This window comes from Peromyscus californicus, unplaced genomic scaffold (assembly GCF_007827085.1).
Source record: "Peromyscus californicus insignis strain IS unplaced genomic scaffold, ASM782708v3 Scaffold_5__1_contigs__length_169319896, whole genome shotgun sequence".
NCBI lineage: Eukaryota > Metazoa > Chordata > Mammalia > Rodentia > Cricetidae > Peromyscus > Peromyscus californicus.
Window position 1 is genome coordinate 56,930,346 of NW_026294573.1, and position 24,367 is coordinate 56,954,712.

General features: G+C 40.9%; 1 protein-coding gene across 3 annotated transcripts in view; it reads right to left on the minus strand.

Moving 5' to 3' along the window:
• Tek (TEK receptor tyrosine kinase) overlaps positions 1 to 24,367 on the minus strand; it is a 120,071-nt gene that overhangs the window by 41,949 nt on the left and 53,755 nt on the right. For all 3 annotated transcript variants that reach the window (XM_052717682.1, XM_052717681.1, XM_052717684.1), the window contains exons 5-10: positions 20,031 to 20,162; positions 19,450 to 19,590; positions 14,769 to 14,897; positions 11,349 to 11,500; positions 1,074 to 1,218; positions 594 to 755 (exon numbers count right to left, since the gene is read on the minus strand). In XM_052717682.1, coding sequence (XP_052573642.1) covers positions 594 to 755; positions 1,074 to 1,218; positions 11,349 to 11,500; positions 14,769 to 14,897; positions 19,450 to 19,590; positions 20,031 to 20,162 — 861 coding nt within the window. The remainder of the gene's footprint in view (positions 1 to 593; positions 756 to 1,073; positions 1,219 to 11,348; positions 11,501 to 14,768; positions 14,898 to 19,449; positions 19,591 to 20,030; positions 20,163 to 24,367) is intronic.

The following is a 24,367-nucleotide window of genomic DNA, read 5'->3' on the forward strand; positions in this document are numbered from 1 at the left end:
TCTCCGTTTGCTGCATTCTTTTTTTTTTTTCCAGAAACAGAGAGGGATGAGCATCTCTTTTGGCCACACCCCCTCCTTTTCCCTACCCCAAGTGCAATCCTGTCTGCCACAGACAGGATTTTCCAGGTTCAAATATTTATAAAACCCTCTGTGTTCAGGGTCTTCAGGATGAAACAAGGTAGGAAATGAGAGGGGAGAAAATCTAGCACAGCAGAAATCATTGCTCTCAAGATTTAGGCAGATTAAGTGCCTCTACTTTTCTATCATGGCCATGAACCTTCCTGTTCACATGGTAGAAACACACACTTTCCACCAGGGCCAGGCATGGTAGAGTTCTAAAATTACAATTGGGGCTTCAGAGTCCTGGAAAGGAAAGCTGATACAGATAGTAGCCCATGGTATGGCTATGTCTGTGTCCCAAAGTGCTCAGTAGCATTAGAAAGTCATTTCTGGAACTTGAATGGCCTCTACATGTACTAAAACATTCTTAATGCAGTGTGGGTTAATGTGGGTGGAAGGAGATTTTGAAACACAGGGAAATCTTTTTCCAGGTACTAGACCTCCTGCTGATGCCTCTTGTGTCCAAACCTTACCTTGAATATGTCTCCAGGCCTCATAATGATTAACAGGTTTGTAGAGAAGTTTCTTGGATTTGATTGGTCCATCCCCAAAGTATGGTTCAGAGCTGATGTTGATGATGGCAAAGTTGTGTCCAGTGTCAATCACATTTGGGGCATGCAGGGGCTTTGGAAGAACTGAATAAAGTTTTAGCAATCAGATTCATTCTTGAGTTCCAGGGGTTTGCTAGTATTCTTAAGTGGCGAAAGAGAACTTGCTCCTTGGAGTTCCCTCCTGGGATTTAATCTCATGACTAACACTCTGAGATCTCTGATTTGGTTCTGCTTTCCTTACTGCTATCTACACTCAAAGATGTTTCCTTTAAATACCCATGGCCACAACCTTCCAGTGGGTTCTGATTACGTGAAGGCTTAAAATCTAAAATTTGTGCCACGACCCATAAGGCCCTATCATGGCTTCAAGAACATACTCTTGGTATATTGAGTGAAACTTACCTTTGACAGAAATGTTGAAAGGCTTTTCCACCATCCCGGCCACTGTGTTCACACTGCAGACCCAAACTCCTGACTCAGGAGGGAAGATCTGGTGGATGGTGAATATGGCCACTGAGAAATGATCTGTATGGTTGAAGTCATTTGGCTAGAACAGTCAAACACAGAAAAACATATTGAAACTTCTTGGGATACTTAAACACAAAGGTCCATAACACATACTCCAGCTCATTGTTTCGTAGGAAGTTTTCTAGGAGAGACTGAGGAGCCAAGTACAATGCTAATATAATCACTGGCTTATTTCCAAAGCTATTGTAGCAGCCCTGAAAAGTTTATACTGGACTGGTGCCCTCCTAGATCCTGCTGTTGTATTTGTGTTTGGAAGTGTGGAATAAACACTTACCAGCAAGGAGTTTAATTCTTTTAAAACTGCTCTGAGTAGCATTTTTTTTTCTTTTCTGGCCTAATACAGAGATAGCAGGATGGAAGGACAAAGTAGCTTCCTGCGTACTTGAGGGGCTGTTGGGTGTGGTGCAATGGGAGAAGACACATGCATCTAAAGACACAGGGATCTCTATTCCTTTTGTCCACGTCCTCGGTTACCCATCCAGCTCCCTATTGGTTGAACATGAGGCAGGCAAGGCTAAAACATTATGGGAAGAAAACAGCTGACTTAGATGCCCCAGCAATGGCCTTTTCACAGAGCAATAAACCCAAAGAATTGTTCACTCACCAAATTGCCTTCATGGGAGCTGAGGGAGTTGGGTAAGAGAAACCAGTGACTGGTTTTAACGTGAAAATACAAAAAGGTATATACTGTTGAAGGTGGAAAGTAAGCTTACTTGGAGATCTCCCGACTCCAAGCAGATAGTGTGGAAAGAGATACCTCCCACTTGGGTGGGGGGATTAAGTCCAAGCCTTAGACTTGAGCTAGTGCCGGGTACATCATAGTGGGAAACCCAGGTGTTAGGCAGATCCTCACAGCCTCTGACCCTCTAGGCTAGTATGGACTCTATAAACTAAATGGTTGGACCTTTGTTCACCAAGAACTTCCTCCATCACCCAACCTTTGGGACACAGCAAGGAGCAAGATTCCATCTACTGATGAGCAGGAAAAGAAACTGAGCATAGGACCTTGCCTTGGAACTCAGTGCTAAACAGTGAGATCCCAAATATCCATATCCTGAGACCAATGCTCAAGAACAGAGACTCCAGACTTGGCACCAAGTAGGATTGTATATCCCGTGGTGAAACAGGCTTATGTTTCATTTGTATCATTTACAGCCATAGTATGAGCCTCAAACAAATCCTCAAGACTGTGCAGACCCTTTGAAATTGTGCCAATCAGATGCTGGTCCAACTGAGCATCTGCCGAGTAGCCAAGTGACTCCCTCCATCATCCCTCCTTTGAATGGTGGCTTGAAAACCAAACATGGGGCCTATCCTCAGCCTACTGGCTGCGAACAAAGCCTTCAGGCTTACACTGGTTGCCCAGTGAGGATCCATGGCTCCAGTTAATTGGAGTTCTCTTTTGGGGCCAGTATCAACTCTGACTGGTTGCAATGGTCTGTGAGTGCACCTCAGCAGCAGACATCCCACAGCAAAGTGTAGCTTGGCCCCAACCCTATGATGCGCCAGTCTTAGATGGCTGTGGGCTCCATATAGAACAGCCTAACCTACTTCTCTCCCAGCCAAGGTATCACAACATAGACTATGTGCTGAGAAGAAAAAAAAGAGAGAAGTAGGTGCCAAGTGATTATACAAAATAATGGGGCTTCCACAGTGAGGCCCAGAACCATGGAGAATCCTTTGGTAATCCAGGCCCAGAAAGACAAACTCCATATGTTCTCTCTCATATGTGAGTCTTACCTTCAACTCTTGAATTCTTTTTGCTTTACATGGAGAACTGACGGAAGCCAGGAAACTAAGAAGAGGAGGGAGGTAGCGGAACCCAGTAAAAAGAAAGAAAAGAGAGGAAGTAACAAATGGTAAGATTTGAGCAGGAAGGGAGGTGGGAAGATTAGAGAAACGAGGCTTCAGGGTGAGAAAAGGTTAACAGGGAATAAAGGGAGCATGAAAAAGCCGTATAGAAGATGTTGTTTGATTGTAACACACACGAAAAAAATTCAAAACACAATTGAAAGAAGTTGCCCTGCATGACTGGACATTGCTGCTCCTGGAAACAGTGGAGTATTCACAGAGACCCCAGTCCCAAGTATGAGACACCTCCACAGGAGTGGGCCTGGGAGGGCACCAGAAACTTCCAAACAACACAGCTCCTGTCAATCCTCTTGGCTGCCTATCAGAACTAGAGGGATCAGGTCACAGTACAGAAGACACCACACAGCTTGGTCCTAAGATACGGAGTGAACAGGCTGACACTGAGCAGGAAACTTCCACCATGCTGGCTAGCATTCATACCACTGGAGGCTGCTGAGTAGGCTGCTGGGGGAATGGGGTAAGGCATCATTGGTCTTGCCCAGAGGTGAACCCGATGAAACATGTCCAACTTATCAGCCAAGACATGCACACCTGTACAGATGTGGCTTCTCTGTGATAGTGTTTTTCCTGCCTATTTCTTTCTTATATTTATAAAGAAGGTTAAGTTGATAACATTTGAAAACAGATGCTTATACAAAAATATTGTGAAGCCTCATTGTGACCACAAAGCAAAACACTATAATAGACAAGCCAAAAATAATAAGGAACCATAACATGCCACTAACAAAACCACGTAGCTACAAAAAGAAAAGAGGGAGATCTATAGCAAAGCTAGAAAACAAGTAACAAAACAGTCATTGGGCTGCTCTGTGGTTAGCACATCTGGAGAAGATGGCCAAGTGGGAGCATCATCATTGAAACTTAGGGAAAGAAAACAATGTAAAAAGTACGCAGTTAGCCTTCAGTCTGCAAGAGGTGAGGTTTGCTGGTGAACTTCCTAAAGCCAGGGGGCATCCCTGCAGGAAAGCAAAGCATCAGAGTCCAGCTAGAAACCCTGTCTACTGCCCAGAAGAGACCTGCAGAAGCTGCTTCTCACACACTGACCTGCAGGACCAGAAGAGACCTGCAGGGGGCTGGAAGAACTAGCGGGAAGGGACCTACAACCTCCTTCCCATTCCCCTTGCTCCTCCTACTCACAGTACTGCCTGGAACCTGCCGGGCAGCTATGCCAACAATTCACTCTAGATATATTCTTTTTATTTCGTATTTCCCATTATTTAGTTTCCACTTCCATACATGTGTCACATAACGGTTCTGCTTCTGTTTGTATATTGCTCCTTTAGGTTTCAGGACTGTTTTCGTTTCTCCACACAGTAGACTCCATGGCATTCTTCATTATTCTCTTCAGCAACACCTCATGAGCCACGCCCCCTTCTTCCTATGATTTTTTACCTCTTTCTCTTATCCTATCCTCTATTCTTTTTTAAAAATTTATTTTATGTGCATTGGTGTGAAAGTGTCAGATCCACTGAAACTAGAGTTACAGACAGTTGTGAGCTGCCATGTGGGTGCTAAGAATTGAACCTGGGTCCTCTGGAAGAGCATCCAGTGCTCTTAACCACTGAGCCATCTCTCCAGTCCCTCCTCTATTCTTTTTACGTCTTAATTACAACTTTCCATAGCTTTAACAAGCTCTGAAGAATGTAGGTCCTGACAATATCTAACTTTCCCCTCCTAGCTGCTTTATCAACTCAATTTTTTTCTTTTCAAAGTCAATCTAGTTGACTTCTCCTTATCTTTAACAACCATCCTACTTCTAATATTATTAACTGAAATTCAAATATACTTATGTTATCCTTGGCTGTTTATCCTCCAATAGTTATTGAAGTAAAAAGGGGCAACTATTGTGAATTGACTAAAGCAACATTTGCATAGTGGAAATATCCAGGAGCTGTGGCTGTTTTCACAGCTAATAACCTACTCAGGGAACAGTCTAGAATTTAAACCAGACACTCCAAAGAGCTATTTCCTACATCTCAATTCTATGAAATCCAAGTACCACTTGAACATTGCAAATATTTAAACTGAAAAAACACAGCTGCTCTACAAATAACCCAAGCAACAAAATAAGACAGATATGTAAATCATAACATAGTAATATAAGAAATAAGAAAATTAAGACAATGTAACTTCTACAAAAACATCACTAACTTTCCAATAATGACCATCAAGTGAGGGTGAGCTATGTAATCCCAAATAGAGAACTCAAAATAATGATTATAAGTATGTTCAAAGACACAAACCAACAGTTCTTGAAACAGTTCATTGAAAGAATTGTTAATGACTGGTATGAAAGAGAAATTCAAACAAGGAGATGGGAAAATGGTGTGAAATGCTAAAAATAAAATTATAGTAAAAAAAAAACAAAACTCTGTGGAAGGTCTCAGAAAAGTCCTGGAACCAGGAGTGGACAGAATATCTAAAATTGAAGGAAGAGGAACTGGAATAATCAAACAAGACAAAGACAAATTAGTGAGAAGGTAAAACCAGTAATTCCAATGCACTCTGAAAAGGCCAACTCTGTGGGTTATAGGCACAGAACAAGAATCTCATTCTAAAGGCATAGAAAACATTTTTAAAAGAATTATAGCAGAATAATTCCCAAAACTAGAAAAAGAGATGGCAATTCAGATATAGGAGTCATTTAGGCACCACACAAACAGACCATAAAAGAACCTTCTTGTTTTATTATAATTAAGAACACTAAATACTTAGGACAAAGGAAGATCATTGAAGCAGTGAGAGAGAAATACGATGTCTCATACAAAAACAGGCCCATTAGAATAACAACAGACACTCTACTGAAACTTTAAAAGCCCAGAGAGCTTGAAATATTTCAAGTCCTAAAAGACAAAAACTACCAAGAAAGAAAACTATACTCAGCAAAGCTATCTGTCATCAAAGAAAATTTAAAACTTTCAACAATAAGAAATAGACTAAAGAAATTTATGACCACTAAGCCAATTTTACAGAAAATACTTAAAAAATGCACATCGTCACAAAAGACAAACACTAAACACTACCTTAATGACACACCTTGAAGTTCTGAGAAAACAAGAGCAAACCAGACCCTCAGTGAGTAGATGTTAAGAAATCATTAAGATCAGGGCAGAAGTTAATGAATAGAAACAATGAACAATAACAACAAAAAAAATATAGAGAATAAAAGGAAAAAAACACCAAGAAGTGGTTCTTTAAAAATATAAACAAAATAGATGATCAAATTAACTAAGAGGATCCAAATTAATAAAATCAGAGACAAAAAGCAAAACATTACAATAGATACTAAATAAATGAAGAAACCATTAGATCTTACTTTAAAATACATATTCTGCTCTGGTGGTTTGAATAAGAATGGACCCCATAGGCTCATATATTTAAATGCTTAGTCGTCAGGGAGTGGCGCTACTTGAAAGGAATTAAGATGTGTGGCCTTGTTGGGTAGGTAGTGTGGCTTTGTTGGGAGAAATGTATCGCTGGGGGTGGGCTTTGAGGTTTTAAGGGCAAGCCAAGTGCAGAGCCTCTCTCTTCTTGCTGCCTATGAACCCAGATGGGGTGCAGAACTCTCAGCGCCATGTCTGCCTGTGTGCCTCCATGGTTCCTATCATGACAACAATGGACTAAACCTCTGAAACTGTAAGCAAGCCCCAATTAAATGCTTCCCTTTATAAGAGTTGCTATGGTCATGCTGTCTCTGCATAGCATAGAACACTGACTAAGACATCCACTAACTTAGAAAATCTAAAAGACATATATAAATGTTTAGATGCATGTGATCTATTAAAATTAAACCACAATGAGATAGTTTAAACAGATCTATAACAAGCAGTTCTACTATAGTAGTAATCAAAACTCTCCCACCTAAGAAAGTCCAAACCTAGATGGATTAGCCAACCTTCAAAGAATAACAAACATCAGTGTTTTTCAAACAGTCCCATAAAAAATACAAGGGAGGAATATTACTCTTTGGCCAATCTAGAATTACTTGGATACCTAAACCATACAACGACACAACAAAGTAAGAAAATTATACATCGTGAGCATTCAAGAACTGTAACCATGAAGTCATCTCTCTAGATGCAGAAAAAACCTTTGACAAAATTCAACATCCCTTATTTTAAAAGTCCTGAAGAAATTCAGAATAGAAGAAATATATACCAAAATAAAAAAGTTATACATAACAAATCTATAGTTGGTATTATATTAAGTAGGGAAATCATTTCTGTTAGAATTAGGGGCAAGACTAGAGTATCTCATTACTTCCCTTGTTATTCAATATAGAACTAGAAGCCTTAGCTATGGGTGAAAGGCTGTTATAATGAAAGCAGTCAAATATTGGTGAAAGATGTGGAAGGACAGCTTGTGTTCATGATTAAGAAGAACAAATACTGTTAAAAGGTTCATACTATGCAAAGCAAACAGTGCAGGCTTTATAGAAATACCAGTGAAATTCTTAACAGAGAAAAAAACACAAACAGCAAAACCCCAAAATTTATATTTGAAAAATCAACAAAATAACAAGACAGCAAAGGGGATGTAGAGATGGTTCAGAGGTTAAGAGCATTTATTGCTTCTTCAAATGGCAAGGGTTCAGTACACAGCACTCACATAGCAGCTCACAATCATTTATAACTCCAGTCCCAAGGGATCTGATGCCCTGTTTGGCCTCACTGAGCTCCTGTGTTGCAGGATATTCAATCATACTGTGAAACCCAAATTTGTGTTTGTGTTAATTAAATAAAATCAACCTTGGATTAAGAGGCCAAGTTAGCAACTAGTTGACAGAAAGTAATCATAGAGAGCCAGAGGGTGTCTGGAAGATGATAGATGCACAGGAAGTAGTAGGAAGGACTTTGAGTGGTGTGGGGTTTTTTGTTTTGATTTGTTTTGTTTGTTTTTGGTCTGGCAGAGCGGAAAGATAGTCTCTTTCATAGATGGCAAAGAGAGGTCAGCTAGTTGCTGTTCAACCTCTCTGAGCTATCAGGTTTTCACCCTTGTCTCTGATTTCCAAGTCTTCTTGGTAAATAGAATGATAGAGATTTATTAAAAGCTACATTTGCCGTGAGTGACAGAGCTGGTGCCTGTGGGAACAGAATTCCCACCAGGTCACAACCTGAGCAGCTGGGCCCCTGCCAGAGAAGCAGGCCAGTAACTTTGGAGACATAATTATTGGCTGAAACAGCAGTAGATTAAAAATGCAGCCTCTATGACAATGAAAAAAACAATACTCTTGTACCCATGTAGTGCACATATACTCACACAGGCTCACGCATTTATTAATCAACTAATTGACAGCAAAGAAAAACTGAGCAAAAACAAAACACAGGAGTCCTTACAATTTCTATCTATACTGCAAAACTATAGTGGTTAAAACAGCACATCATTGACATGAAATAAGAAGCGTAGACCAATCAAATAGAATAGAACGTTGAGAAGCAGACCCCAGGTATACAGCAAACTAATCTGCACAAAGTGCTAAAAATATACATTGGAACAAGGAGAGTCTTTTCAGTAAGTGACACTAGGGAAATGGCATGTTCACAGTCTATAGGACTGGACCACAACCTCACCACATCCCAAATGGGAACTATGGGGAAACACTCAGGACATTAGCATGGACAAGGAATTTTTAGATTAGGACCATCCACAATTAAGGTGTGTCTTCTCACATCAAACAAATGACAGCTCGTGATGGTGAGGATATGGAATAAGGGGAACACTCATCCATTGCTGGTGGAGTTACAGCTACAAGTCACTATGGAAATCAGTGTGGTGGTTCCTCAAGAAGCTGGGAATAGAGCTACTTCAAGATCTTGGGCATATAACCAAAGGATGCTCCATTTTACCACAGAGATACTTGCTCATCCATGTTTATTGCTGCTCTATTCACAATAGACAGAAATTTGGAAATATCATAAATGTCCTTCAACAGAATATATAAAGAAAATGTGGGATATTTACACAATGAATATTACTTAGCTGGTAAAAGAAAAATGAAATTCACAGATAAATGGATGGAGTTAGAAAAAAATCATCCTGAATCACCCAGACCCAAAAAGGCAAATGGGGTATGTATTCTCTTACATGTGAATGTTAGATATTAAATCTTCTATAAGGAGGCTATAATCCATATAACCACAGATGTTGGGTATAGAGTAAAGGACTAGAGGGAAGGGAAGAAACTCCTAAAGTAGAAGAAATAGCATATCTAGTTATGGAGAAATGGGTAGGAGATTGGATTGGAAGATCAAATGGAAAGGGAGAGGTAAGAGCCATCTTAGGGATCATATGGAAACCTACTGCAGTAGAAGATTGCTAAAATATATACATATACATATATACATATGAAAAAACTTTGAATGGAATCACCAAATAATGGGAGAGACAAAGGACCAACTAGAAATCTCTTATCACCAAATGAAACCTCCAGTGCCAGGATTAGGCTATATCTAATCAAGTTGTTGTTCAGAGAGGTCTCATGGAAACTTCCCAAATAACCCAGGCTATTGCCATGACTATTTGTTGCTCTTCATGAACTAATGGTAAGGTCCTATTGATGAAGACAACACCTACATTACTCACCAAACACTGAAAAGTCCAGCTGGTGCCTACCTAGAGTCTTCACCCCTATTGATGAGTGTTCATGGATTTAAGGCTCACTCCATGAGATGAAACCCACAGTGAACACTGCTCAGATGGCCATGAACCTAAGACTAGATAGGCTTGAGATGGATGTCCATCCACAGAGAGATAATGATAGAGAGGAGACAGTGAGAGAGAGGAGACAGTGAGAGAGAGAAGAGATGGGGGTGTGGGTAGGGTGAGGGGGACTAGATAAACCTAGGGGAAAACCAAATACCACTGTTCTGCCAGCAATAAAATGACTCCTAACAACATTCTGCTACACTCATAAATCAGTGTCTCACTCAGCCAACATCAGATCCTCCCATAGCAGATGGGAACAAATACAGAGACTCACAACTGGACAATATGCAGAGAGTGAGAGATAAAGGAACACTAAGTTCTAAATGCAATGTCTTCATCAAAACCCTCCACTCAGGGCCCAGGAAGCTATGTGGAAGAGGAGGCAAAAAGATTGTGTAAAACCCAGTGGAGACGGAAGACACCAAAGAAACAATGTCTTCCAGACACAACAGGACCAATGCACATATAAACTCACAGACACTGTAGCAGCATGTACATGTCCAAGACAGATGGGGTCTCAGTGCTGAGATGGGAAGTGGACACAGTCTTCCATTCCTAAACCAGAAGCTATCACCATTTGACAACCACTTTCAAAGGAAAAATTTGTTTTCTCTAATGGAGTCTTACTGGATATACAAACCACACTTAAGGGAGGCTCCATGACCAACAATAGAAGGCCAAGACAAATTGAACTCAGCGGTGCTTTTTGGAAAAATTTTGCTCATAATGAATTTTTTTTTTTTTTTTTTTTTAACCTAACTTGTCTTTTGCTTGTCTTTTATGGTTTCTGATTTTGTGTTTTTATGGGTTTTTGTGTGGTTGCATGTGTGTGTCTATGAGTGGGCATGTGTTTCTCATGATTTTTCTTTGTTTTCTCCCTCTATTTGTTTTGTTTTATTATAGTTTATCTGTTTATTGGCCTTTTTGTTTTCTAAAGAGAGAGAGAAAGAAGGCATGGAGTTGGATGTGTGGTGAGATGGAGAGGATCCGGAAGGATATAAGGGAGGGGAAAACATGATCGGAATATTCTGTATGAAAAAATTATTTTCATTTAAAAAATTGCTCATGTCTGGGATGGGCATAGAGTATTGGTAGAGACCTTCCCTAGGCTCATGCCTTAATACTATAACAAAATCTGTGTCATGGTAGCACAGGAATGTTACTGATTTCATGGGTTTCACTATCCCTGTGTGGCCACCTTGCTCTTCCTGATACAGGATTTAGAAACATGGAGATAATGTGAGGGCAGGGCCTTGAGCAGCCTGACCTGAGCACAGTTCACCACACACAGTTGGATAGTTTTGCAGGATGGGGACTATCCTTGGCACTTAGATCTAACAACCCCAGTATGATGGCAAACTCCCAGTCTGGTACTGTAGTCCCGCCCATACAGAGGAAGTTAGAGCGAGTGAGTCAGTTCTACACCCCCAGGAGCATGGCACTTTATCAAGCTGCCAACACACCAGCCAGGGAGGGGTTAAGGTCCGGAGTGAAATCCAGCTTTCAAAGACAGATCACCATGTTGAAACCATCTTCTGGTGCTAAGCAGGCATACTGAAGCATGGCTCTTACTTGGAGCACTGTCCCATCCGGCTTCACCAGGGTCATTTCTTCACTGGTAGGTAGTGGCCAGCCAGAGGCTTTGCAGATGGGGTTAAATTTTCCACTGTTTACTTCTATGTGATCTGGCAAATCCTCTATCTGTGGAGTCATCCTCGGCCTGCCTAAATTAAAAAATATATATATATTAGAACCATGCAGTCCAATCTTCAACATAACAGCAATAGCTGCTCTAAGGACACTCACTGTAGATGAGTTCATCTCGACAAGATTTACAGTCACTTGGGAGATGGCTCTCTGAGCCTGTCTGCAGGAGATCATCTTGAATAGGCTGAGGCGGGAAGATACACTAACGCTGAGTGGTACATTCCCTGCTGAGGATCCTGAACTGGGGGAAACAAGCCGATCACTATCATTCATTGCTCCCTGTGTTTTGACTCTGGGTTCGATGTCACCCCCCACCCCTTCAGCTCCTGCTGCCTTGGCCACCATGTTGGGGATGGACCTTGAACTTTGAGACAACATAAAACCTTTTTTCTCTTAAATTGCTTTCGTCCGAATATTTTATCATAACAATGGGGGAAGAAAAACGAAGACCTACTTTACAACTATTTTGTTTTATCATTGCATAGTGAACTTGAGGGCACATTTGTCATCTCCACTTTATAGAAGAAGGAACTCGACCTCAAAACCTAGGCTCAAGCTCAGGTCTTCCTGAAGCCAAAATACAATCTTTTTCCATGGTGCTATGCTCCCTCAATGGACTTGGAAAGAGAGGAAGATTCTCAATATTAAAATGGTCATTGTAGCCACATACTCCCCCAGACCTAGCTTTCAGTCCCCACCTTGCTTTTTAAAGTGTACCATTACAAAGTAAATAAATAAATAAATACATAAATAAATAAATAAACAAACAGTTTCTCGGCTCAGGAGAGGGCCTCATAATGGTGCTGGTCAACAACATAATCCTCAGTGTGGAAGTATGAGGGCTCTTTCACTGTTTGGGAAGTCTGTAAGTGACATGTAAATAATAAGAAAAGAGTAATTTAAATTATACACGATCACAAAAGCGACATGAGATAAACTCCCCCAAAGTAATCTCTGGCCAGTCAAATAAAAAACGGTGCTGCCAATGTTGAATGAGGAAAACAATTCCCCGGTATTAACAAAAGCAATGGTACCAGGACCCCATGTGTCTACTACCTGCACCGTGGAAAATTAATTAACTTTTAATTAAAGTATAGGGTCTTTGACAGAAAAAAACCCTCTAATTATCTTAATTAAATACAGAAGCAGATAATATTATTGGATTCTGGTTTAAGTGTGTCCCCCAAAGTTATGTGTCATGGTAATTTGACCTTTAGTGAGTTGATGTTATTTAAAAGGTAGTAAAAGCTTTCTTAGGTGAGACCTCTATGCAAAGCAACCAGGTCACTGGGGTCATTCTCTCAGGCAGGAGCACAGCTAGTTCACTCAAAAGTAGATTAGCATAACAGGAGTAACCTGGGTCCTTGAATCCCTCTGGCTTTCTGTTACATCATGTGACCTCACTTGTGGGTAATCTTACTGACTTTCTTGGGTATCTTGCCACAAGGAGAAAAAGCCAAGCCAGGTATCTGCCTTATTCTGAGCAAAGATTGAATTTAAAAATGTATCTCTTTCTAAATCACACTTACACTAGTAAAATGTGTTACATGCTTTTTATTTCTAATGTTTTTATGTGTGTAGGTGTTTTGACTGCACATATGTCTGTGTCTGTGGAGGCCAAAAGAGGACATTGGGTGTAGCTTGAGTTTTCCTGCCTGGCCCACAGTCAGGACAAATCTCTCTCGCCTGCCAGTCCCACAGCCACTCAGACCCAACCAAGCAAACACAGAGACTTATATTGGTTACAAACTGTATGGCCATGGCAGGCTTCTGGCTAACTGTTCTTACAGCTTAAATTAATCCATTTCCATTAATCTATACCTTGCCACCTGGCTCGTGGCTTACCGGCATCTTCACATGCTGTTTGTCATCGTGGCGGCTGGCAGTGTTTCTCTGACTCAGCCTTCTACTTTTCAGCTTTATTCTCTTCCTTGTCCTGCCTATACTTCCTGCCTAGCCAGTGGCCAATCAGTGTTTTATTTATTGACCAATCAGCAACACATTCGCCATACAGAACATCCCACAGCAATTGGGTCCCTTGGAGCTCAAGTGACAGATTGTTGTGAGCTACCATGTGGATGCTGGGGACTGAACTTGGGTCTTCTAGAAGAGCAGCCAGTGTTCTTATCTGCTGAACCATTTCTCCAGCCCCTCATCTCTATTTTTTTTACAAGCCATAAAAGCATGTTTCTTCAAATATTACACAATTACATTTGGGCATGAATTAGCAAACTTTTTCTATAAAGAGAACAAACATTTTCAGTTGTATAAGCTATGTTCTCTATGGTAACTCAAAACTTGCCAAAGAGCACAGAAGCAGCCACAATCTGCACCTTATAAATGAATGGCTATAGCTGCACTTAGGTGAAATTTACATATGGTAGGCAGGGAAAGGAAAGGAAATGCTCATGCACACAGCATGGGTACACCTCAAAAAAGCCTTGGTAAGTGAGTGAAGCATTTCCTTCATCCTCCTTTCCAAGTATTCTTTGTCCGATTCCCCCCAAAGTAATTGCTCCCCTGTTATTCAGATCCATGACTAGTCTGGTCCTCCAGAAGGGGATCAGAACAGTCAGTTGAAGATCTCAGCAAGCATTTGGTTTATTCAGAGTAGAAAGAAACAAAGGTAGTCTGAGGATCCTGTGTTGGTTTGAATGAGAATGAAGCCCATGGGTTTAGGAATTTAAATATTTAGTCCCCAGTTGGTGGAACTATTTGAGAAGGATTCGGCAATATGGCATTGTTGGAGGAGATGGGTCACTGGGGATTTTTAAAAATTTTAAATTTTGAAATTTTAAAAGCCTCTGGGCCATCTTCAGTGTGTATTCTGCTTCCTACTTGTTCTCTCTCTTTCTCTCTGTCTGTCTCTCTCCCCCTGTGTGTGTGTGTGTGTGTGTGTGTGTGTGTGTGTGTGTGTGTCTCCTGCTTATGGATCAAGATGTGAGCTCTCCAACACTACTCCAACTATCTCCAGCCATACCTTCACTCTGACATCAGAGACTCTAACCCTCAGGAACCATAAGCTAAGTTAAACTCCTTTTTTTAAGTTGTGGGGTCATGGTGTCTTACCATGGCAATAGAAAAGAAACTAATACAAATCCTTAGAAAGAATTAGAATGTTGTCTCTTGTTGTTGTCGTGTGTGTGTGTGTGTGTGTGTGTGTGTGTGTGTGTGTGTGTAAGAAATAGTTAGAGGATGTTAGGATGCCAGGGCAAGAATTGCACCGGTAGGGCTCTCCTCAGACCTGCTGAACGTGACCCTAACCACAGTGTTACCTTGCTTTACCTTCTTTCTCACACTGCAGCCCTTGCCGTCCTTGAGAGCAGAGGCAGCCTTGGAACCGATCACACCTCTCAGCATTGCTGCACCGGCACCCAAGCTTACAGTCTGGTCCATAGTAACCAGGTGGGCATGCTGGGAACAAAGACATCATAGAGCAATGTTAGTAGAGAGGAAGAAAGGCAACTAAGCCTCTCAACGGCTAGTTTTGATGTCCTTCCACACTATCAACTTTGCTGATTTATATACAGTAGTGTATCTTTCGTGAGCTTTACTGAGATTTAAAGGCTAAGCAATTTTGTTTCTGGAGAATTCAGTAATTTTCTACCAGGACACACTTCTAAATACAATATTCAGAAAATGACTACATGAGATCACCAGAGAAGGTATGTGGGGCAGAGGAAACCAGGGGACTTCTAAAGGGGAATTGAAATTTAGAAGATAGGTATGGTGTATTTCTCATTTTTCAGCTTTTTGCTTAAGTGTTGGGAACAATTGACACCATGTAAGAGGATAAAACACACACACACACACACACACACACACACACACACACACACACACAAAATCTGTTGTTTCATTGGCTTGACAAATTGGAGGAGAGAGTTAGAGAAATCAGTAGCTGAAGAGAGAAGGGAAATTGGAAATAGTGAGTTGGAAAGAAAACTCAGATCTTTGGCTAACCCTTGAACCACGCATGCTCAGCATACTGGGAGAAGCCCAGGTAAAGATGAAAGAACTGAATAGAGTTTGACCTGATGACTAAGAGTCACAGCCTATAGCTTGAGTCCTACCAAGTTAGTTGCCTAGTAAAATAACAAAGTGAGCATACCCACTAAGGGACATATCATGCTCCAGAATCCCCTCAATGTAATATTAGGTGCTCATGGTAACATTTCAAATTACTCAACATAAGAAGCAATAGAGAACTGTGTTCAATTTAAAAAAAAAAAAGAAAAAGAAAGAAAAACTCAATAGCAACTAACTGTAAGGAACTAATATTAGAAAGAGAAGACACGATTTTCAAATCAAGTATAAATAATTATGTTCAGTGAGGTCAAAGATAGTACATCCACAGCAATGAGAAATTTCAGCAAATAAATATAAAAATACCCCACCCCCCAAAAAATCTACAATGTAAAACCACAGTGATTAATAATCTCAACTGTCAACTTGATGAGATCTAGAACACCTGAGAAATGAGCCACTCTGGGCATGCCTGTGAGGGAATGTGTTGATAAGGTTAACTGAAGGACAAAGACCTGCCAGTTGTGACTGGCCCCATCCTAGGAGCTAGGATCCAGGGATACATAAAAAGGAGCCAGTGAGCTGAGCAAAGGCATCATAACTGTCTGCTTTCTGACTGTGGATGCCATGTGACCTGCTGCTTCCAGCTCCTGCTAACTTGATGGCCCCACCATATGGAATGTACTCTTGAATTATAACCCAGAACAAACCCTTTACTTCTTCAGCTGCTTTTCTTAGGGTATTTTTTTTTCTAAACAGCAATAGAAAAGCAACTAAGACAATTCCTGTATCTAAAATAGAAGAAATTCTGTGTGAACTCAGAAACAGAGTGGAGACAGAAAAAGAAAACATCAAGTCTGAAGCTATACCCACAGACATTCAGCCTGAAGAAAAGGAGAAAAGGGATGGAAGCAATGATCAGGGCCCTCGTGATGGGTGATGTCACTCTGTATGCTGTGAATGTGTTGCTCTGGTTGGCTGATAAATAAAATGCTGATTGGCCAGTAGCCAGGCAAGAAGTATAGGTGGGATAAGCAAACAAGGAGAATTCTGGGAAGAGGAAGGTTGAGTCAAGAGTTGCCAGCCAGACATAGAGGAAGCAAGATGACAAGGCAAAACTGAGAAAAGGTACCAAGCCACGTGGCTAAACATAAATAAAAATTATGGGTTAATTTAAGTGTAAGAGCTAGTCAGTAATAAGTCTGAGCTAATGACTGAGCAGTTATAATTAAAATTAAGCCTTTGTGTGATTATTTTATAAAAGGCTGTGGGACTGTGGGTGAGAGATTTGTCCCGACTACGGGCCAGGCAGGACACAGAAAAACTTCCAACTACACCCTCGGAACAATATTGTAAGGTGAAACACCTTAGTGTGGAAAGAATACCGTAGAAAAGATATTGTAGAGACTGCTTTAGGCCTGGTTTCAGTGGTTCTCAGCCTTCCTAATGCTGCTACCCTTTAATACCCTCATGCTGTGGTGTCTCCCAACCATAAAAGTATTTCATTGCTACTTCATAACTGTAACTTTGCTACTGTTATGAATCGTAATGTAAACATGTGATATACAGGATATCTGATATGTGACCTCCAAAGGGGTCATGACCCACAGATTGAGAATCGCTGAGTGAGCTGTCTCAGCGGGCAAAGGCACTTGTTGCTGAGACTGACAACCTGAACCCAACCCCTGGGGCCCACACGGTGGAAAGAGAGAAGTGACTCTCGGGAGTCATCCTCTGATGACCACATGTAGGCATGCCCACATTCACACACACATACACAAAATCAATAACGTTTTAAAACAGAAATAGCGCTTTAGATTTCTGCCACTCTGTTGACATTTGCACATCTGATAGTTCAGGAAACACCAAGCAGGGCAAATATAAAGAAAAATATCTGTTAAACTACTAAAAACTACAAATAACGGAATTTATGATGATATTAGCTTTCTTTCCTTGTCCCTTATTTTCTCCTGAAGACAGAGCATTTCTGCCATTCAATGCACTTCTGAACTTTGCAAAGCTCCTTCAAGGGGAGCAGGAACTGTACCTTTCCTGTAAGGACTACTGAACTTCTGAACTTCCTTGGACAACACTCTGTGGTGATACTTTATTTGTGCTGAAATGTGATACTTTATTTGTATGTTAATAAATAAAGTTGCCTGGAGATCAGAGGTCAAATAGCCATAAACAGAAGTCAGGCGGTGGTAGCCCACGCCCTTAATCTGATCACATGGCAGGCAGAGTCTCTGTGTGGTCAAGGACGTAGCCAAGCACGGTGACACGAGCCTTTAATCCCAGTACCAACCATAGAGACCTGGAGGTCTGTATAGACAGGCAGTGATGAGGAAGTCATGTGGCTGGGCTTAGAACCAATGATAAGGCAGAACAGGAAGGCAATAAAAACACGAGTTAGACAGGAAGAAGCTCTCTCTGTGGAAGCTACTGCTGTTGGTAAGCTAAGGCTAGTCGTGGCTATTGCTCTGATCTCTTTGGCTATTCCCTCTGTACTTGGCTCTGTGTTTCTATTTAACAAGACTGGAAATTCGTCTACAACACCCTAACAATGTTAGACGATGAGTGACTTCCATTGATGAACTGTTCTTATTTTGGTCAACTATAGAATTACTTTTACTTGAAAACTAATTTAAAAACAATATTGTCCCTTGGGTTTTTTTTTTTTCTGGTGGATAGTTTTAACTTGACAACATGTTCAAGGAACCAAGAGGCAACTTGGATTTTCAGCTCAATCAGTATAATTTCTATTAAAGTTCCAATGGAATATTTTCACTGGAACAAAAGAACCTGGGTTGACACTTCTTAGGTGATGTATAGTTAGCCAATATGTACATGAAAACATGTTTGATAACACTGGTGGTCAGGCAAAGGGGAGAGATGCAGCCTGACATGCACATAGCCCTGGTGTCATCACTGGCAACCCATAGTCAGACAACTTTAAGGAAACACAAATTAAAAATTCAATGAGATATCATCTTGCATCTGTTAAAATGGCTATTATTGATATGACATAAGATAGCAAATATGGGTGAGTATAAAGAACAGAACACTTACACACTGTTCACGGGCATGTAACTATAAAAAAATAATGTAGAAGTGCCCTAAAAACACAAGCAAATGCACATTATTTAAGTGGAATAAACCAGACAGAGAAGGACAGATATTTTACACTCTCTCTTATAGATGGAATTCAAAGAAACAGAAGCATGGGACAGTTGTTTATAGGGATTAGTGGGAAAATTGTGAGATGTTAGTCAAGGGTACAAAGTTACAGTTGTGCTGTTTAAGTACCTTCTTAGAGGTGTAGTGTTTTAAGTACAGGCAGGTATACAGCATTGTGTACTTTAAATTTGGTGAGCATAGATCTCAAGGTTTCTCATACACACAAAGAGAAGTCTGAGATAATGGATTTGTTAATGAATTTGGCAGTGGCAATCATTAGTTCTTGAGTAAGGTCCATGAAGTGACAGGAGTTAACTTCATTTTTGAACCTTAAATGTTATCTGGACCTGTCCTAAAGCCTGATTTTTATGGCACAAGACAAATAAAATAAAATCTTCCTTAATCTTTTTATTCAAAGCATGGTTGAAAACCTAACCGTAACATAATTGCCTAGAGATGCAATATAAATGCCAATCCTCGGGCCCCAGTCCAGAACCATGCAAGTTACAATCTGTGTTTTAACAAGATCCCTAGGTGACATGCGTGAGAAACACCTACTCATGTCCAGAAACACCCCAGGTCCAGAGTTTCACTGTCCAATCTAATGTATTTTTCTTGAAAATGACTATGATTTAAATCTCTATATCCAGCCATAAGTAAGTAACAAAGAAATCTGATGCACCCTACTCAGTGATATCAGCTAACTGCGTGGCCTCCATACACCAGCTGAGTTTCCTCTGTTCCCAGTCTAAGTGGTGCATACCTTCATTGCACTGCAGCCCCCTCCAGCCTGTGGCACAGGAACACCCATAGGGGTCTGGGAGACAGAACACGTAAGACTTGCATCCCTCTGGTCCACTACACCTTTCTTTACACGTCCTGCCAAATGTGTGTGGCTCACAAGCTGTGGGAGGAAAAGACACAAAGACTGATTCAGAAAGCAAATTGCAACCCCTTAAAATGCTAAACTCTCCTTTTAAAGTTTCCCCTAGAGAGAGAAATTCTAATCTGGGTGCTGGTAGCGGCAGGGACAAGCCTGCCATCATGATCCACTTTCCAGAAAACAAAACCACCTCACAAAGAGGGGCTCGGGGCCACCACTCAGTTTCACAGGTTATGAACCTTCACTTTGACTGCAGCACCACAGATTGGTGTTTTGTTATAACTTTCCAGTGGTTTGCAATAAATAACCTTTAGAAAAAGAATCTAGTCCACACAAAGACGGTACCATAGACATAAGAAAAGCCCTTTAGCCCCCTTCTCATCTATGTCCAGATGTAAAACTCCATTCAATAATGATGGCTCTTTCAAGCTATGGTTCAGTCATCAAGTATATTCACTTACCTTTCTCACACGTCCTCCCCATAAACCCAGGAGGGCAAATGCACTCTCCGGTATCTTCGTGGCAGACACCATTGTTCATGCATGTAGTACAGGGACGGCTACAGTCGGGCCCCCACTTCTGAGTTTCACATCCTTTTGTTAAGAAAAACATGGAGATGGAATGTAAAGCATGGAATACTCAACAAACTGTTATTAAACAACTAATACATGACAGTCATTTTAGTGGACAATGGGGAATAAAGAGAAAATATAGTCTCTGGTCTCTGAAAGACACTAGTGTAATAGGAGGGAAGAGAGTTAAACAGTAAATAATGATAGAAGCAGAGACAAGGAGTACCAAATCCTGCCTTGCCAATAGAAAGGGCATAAAGGAAGGCTTTCCATGGGAACGGGATGCAAATCGGATGTGCAGGACCACGAAAGCGGTAAGGAGGATGAGGCTAAAGAATGTGTCCCGGGCAGAGGCACTGTGAGGGAGAAGATTTGGCGTATTCATGGCACAGTCCAAGACAGATCCATGGCATCTCAACCACCGAGGAACCTGCTTAAAACCCAAACCTCAGACCCACAACATTGGAATGAAACACTCTTGTGCCAGGAAGTTGCAGCCGGCAAGCCTGTACATTGACTCTACATGGAGTAGGCGAAGGAGGGCTAAGTCCAAAGAGAAGAAATAGCCAGTTGCATACACTATTTCAGCTGGAAAGTATATAAAAAACAAGTGAAGCAAAATACCAAGACAGGCAAAACTCAGCTCAAGGTAGCAAACACTTCCTAGATCTTTCCCTGTTACTTCCAATACTTGGTGATTTTTAGGTTGTTAATTAGACTCAAGAATAACTTCAAATAAACAGAAAACTCAGGAGCACTGGTATGGCCCTTTGTGGTTGAAAATTTAGTTTCACTTTTCTCCTGTAGGGAACTAGTATCATTGTCCCCAAGCACTAGTCTCACAGTGCTTGGATCCATGCCTGCAGCTGATGTAACCTCCAAACCTCCTTGGCAAGAACTCCTGGCTATCAGTACTTTCGCTAACATAATCAGGAAGACTATCAACACACACCATTGCTTACAGCCTTCCACTTCATAGATAAAATTACACGGTGTCTGAGAGCTAACAGTTATGTTCCTTGGCGTACAATAGGAGAAAGAATTCTGCAGAAATAGTGAGAGCCAGGCTACCAGGCACTTGCACATGCTAAACATAAGGTCAGATGATGTAAGTGGAACAGGCTCCTCTTGCAGGAAACTGTGCTCCCCAGCTTAGTATCTGCCTGTGGATGTAGCCCAGCCTCATCCCCAATTCCAGGAAGGAAGAAATACTACAACTCTAGAGGATAGCAAGGGTGATCTCTTAGAATGGAGAAGTTGAGTTTGTTGGTAATCAACTAATATTCGCTTATGTGACTTAGCTTTTCTTTTAAGCTTTGTGATTCTGTATTTAAGAAACCATATATCCATGGCACACAAAGGAAAAAAAGAAACCTATGTTATGAGAAATCTTTTGTCGAGGAGAAAGTTTATATTGACATCTGTAAATATTATCAGTGAAGTTTCTACACAAAATGTTAAAGCATCATCTGCTTTAGTCCACACAGAAGAGGTGCCTCGTGGATATGGGAAATGAAAAAATGCCTCCAGCTTCCCTCGCTAAACGTGAAATGAGTCATATTGGGGAATTACTGTTAAATAGGGAGATTATAGCCCCACTCGAACTTCCTTTGAATGGTTCTAGACAGCAGTACCTCTCAAATAGCTTCATTAAATATGCTAACACAGAGGCATCATCATCTACTCCAACCAGAAAACAGTATGGAGATTAAAATGTGATCTTTTGCTTTATGAGAAAAGGCCAGATAAGCTCCAGATTCTAATCTCTATTCATGTTTTGACACTTACAAACAGCTGTGAACTAGACATGGTGGCTCAGGTCTATAAGCCTAGCCTTGGGAGTCTGAACCAGAAGACTCTCATGAGACCCTGTCTCACCAAAAAAGAAAAAAAGCAAAGATTTAAAACATTTTTCCAGATGACAATGTAATAAATTAAGAAATAAAATTTGGTTCTTATACTTGGTTCCTGGTACCCTGTTTCTAAAACCTTCAAAACAATGAACACCTTTTGATGCTAATGAGATGCCTTTGTATGCTAATGAGATGCTAATGAGATGACTAATTATAGTGGTGAAGGGGCCTTTAAATAACATTATGATAAGGCTCACCAGAAACACCAAGTCCCACCTGTAACCTCTAGGAAGGGCTAAGGGTTGAAGGTTGGCTAATGATTTGAACAAAATCGAGAGAGCTTCTGGATTAGAAGTTTCCTGGAGAGTGCATGGAAGTGCTACCTATCCTGTTCCTGCACCTTGCCCTGTGTATCTCTGCCCTGTGGCCATTAATCTGAATCCTCTTTAGTATTCTCTATAATAAACCTGAGTTATTTCCGAGTTCTGGGAGATGATCTAGCAATTCACCAAAACAAAGAAGAGAAGCTTGAGAAACCGTGATTACAGCTATTCAGTCAGAAGCACGGGGCACAATCTGTGGTTTTTCAACTTGCAAGCAAAATAAGGGCAATGATAGGTAACTGAGCCCTTACCTGTGGGATCTGATACTATCTCCAGGAAGAATCACAACAGAGTTAAACTGTGAGATTCCCAGGTGATATCTTCTGGAGACTTTTTTGGTGTGGTGGTACCCACTCATTAGTGCCAGAAATTGTGTGTTCAAGTGAGAGTTAAGAGTAGGAAAGCCCTTCTGTTTTTCCCATACTCAAACAGATATATACCAGTCTAATATCTGGTCCAAGACAATACACCCATTTGTCCCAGATTCTGAGGCCTTGAGTATACCGCATTATATTAAACAAGAACTATCTTAAACAATGAATGCAATTGTTCCTTTACCATCTGGGCTGTCCTGTGTAGTGGAGTAAAGGGGAACTGGTTCAAGAAGTAACTGAAAAGCTAGACATCAAAAGCTGAATCCTATAGATCTGCTAACATCCTGTCTTGTGCCTTTAAAGACTGGTTTATCATGAACACTGCACAAGAAACCAGTTTTGGGAACATGGGCAGATTTCTCTTGAGTCAAGTTCCAATTATCCTGACTATAAAATACCTTACTTTACTTTTTATCTCTTGAGGTGTCTTGGCATGGGACATAAACTAGGTGAACCACACTTTTCATACTTCTTCCACTATATTGTAATGTTGATTTATCTAATTATATACATACCTGCTCTGACTGGGAATTACCCAAGGGATAGGGGTTTATTGTGTTATACTCTGTCTTTAACACCAACACAATGCTTTTCAATACACTTATCAATACTCTTTATTGAATGAATGAATGAATGAATGAATGAATGAATGAACATAATGCAAAGCAAAATAAATTACCCTCATGAATTAAAGAGCTCCATCATCAGAGGAATGACAGAGACTTAGACCCAAAGGCCTGAGTGATTAATAGCACAGATCACTTGGAATGGCTGAGGGAAATTCAAGGCAAGTCTCTTGCTTTCTATAAATCAATTTCTACATAAAAATTACTGGTGCTGGCTCCTTCTACCTTGATGATTATACTTGATAATTAAATTATAGGGAAGAGGAAAGTTTTCCCTAGTTCTAACTCCTGCAACTTTCAAATCTAAAAACAAAGATCACATTAGAGAGTTAAATGATCTAACATGGGACTTGGAGGAACTAATGTTTACCTAGGAGCCCAGATGACCTAATCCTACTCAGTGAGACCACCCTCCTCACTGCAACTCCCCTTCTTTTTTTTTTTTTTTTCGAGACAGGGTTTCTCTGTGTAGCTTTGCGCCTTTCCTGGAACTCACTTGGTAGCCCAGGCTGGCCTCGAACTCACAGAGATCCGCCTGGCTCTGCCTCCCGAGTGCTGGGATTAAAGGCGCAACTCCCCTTCTAATGGGGACGGTCCTGTGATACTACTATGACTTCTGTTTCCTGGCTCTACTCTCACATACAGCTCCCTGTTAAGGCTGGTAGACATCTAAGTATTTAGGCCAAGCTAATTCTTTCTACCGGGAATATAAAACCCAGAGGTAAAGCATTGTGGACCTTAACTGTAGGAATAGAAAACTCCTAGATGAAAAGCTTAGCCCAACCCCACTATCTCTGAACCCCACATTTTCCCTAGAGTCTATCTTTTCTGCAACTTGCTTGTTAGCCTCTGTGTCAAATTCCCAAGAGTCCTTGGTCTCCTGCCACCCCATCTCTCCATTTTGCTTATGTAGTACTGTCAGTTTCCATAACTTGCAACTACAAATCCTGACAACTACACCCGTACAGAATGGAGGCCTCTACATCACTT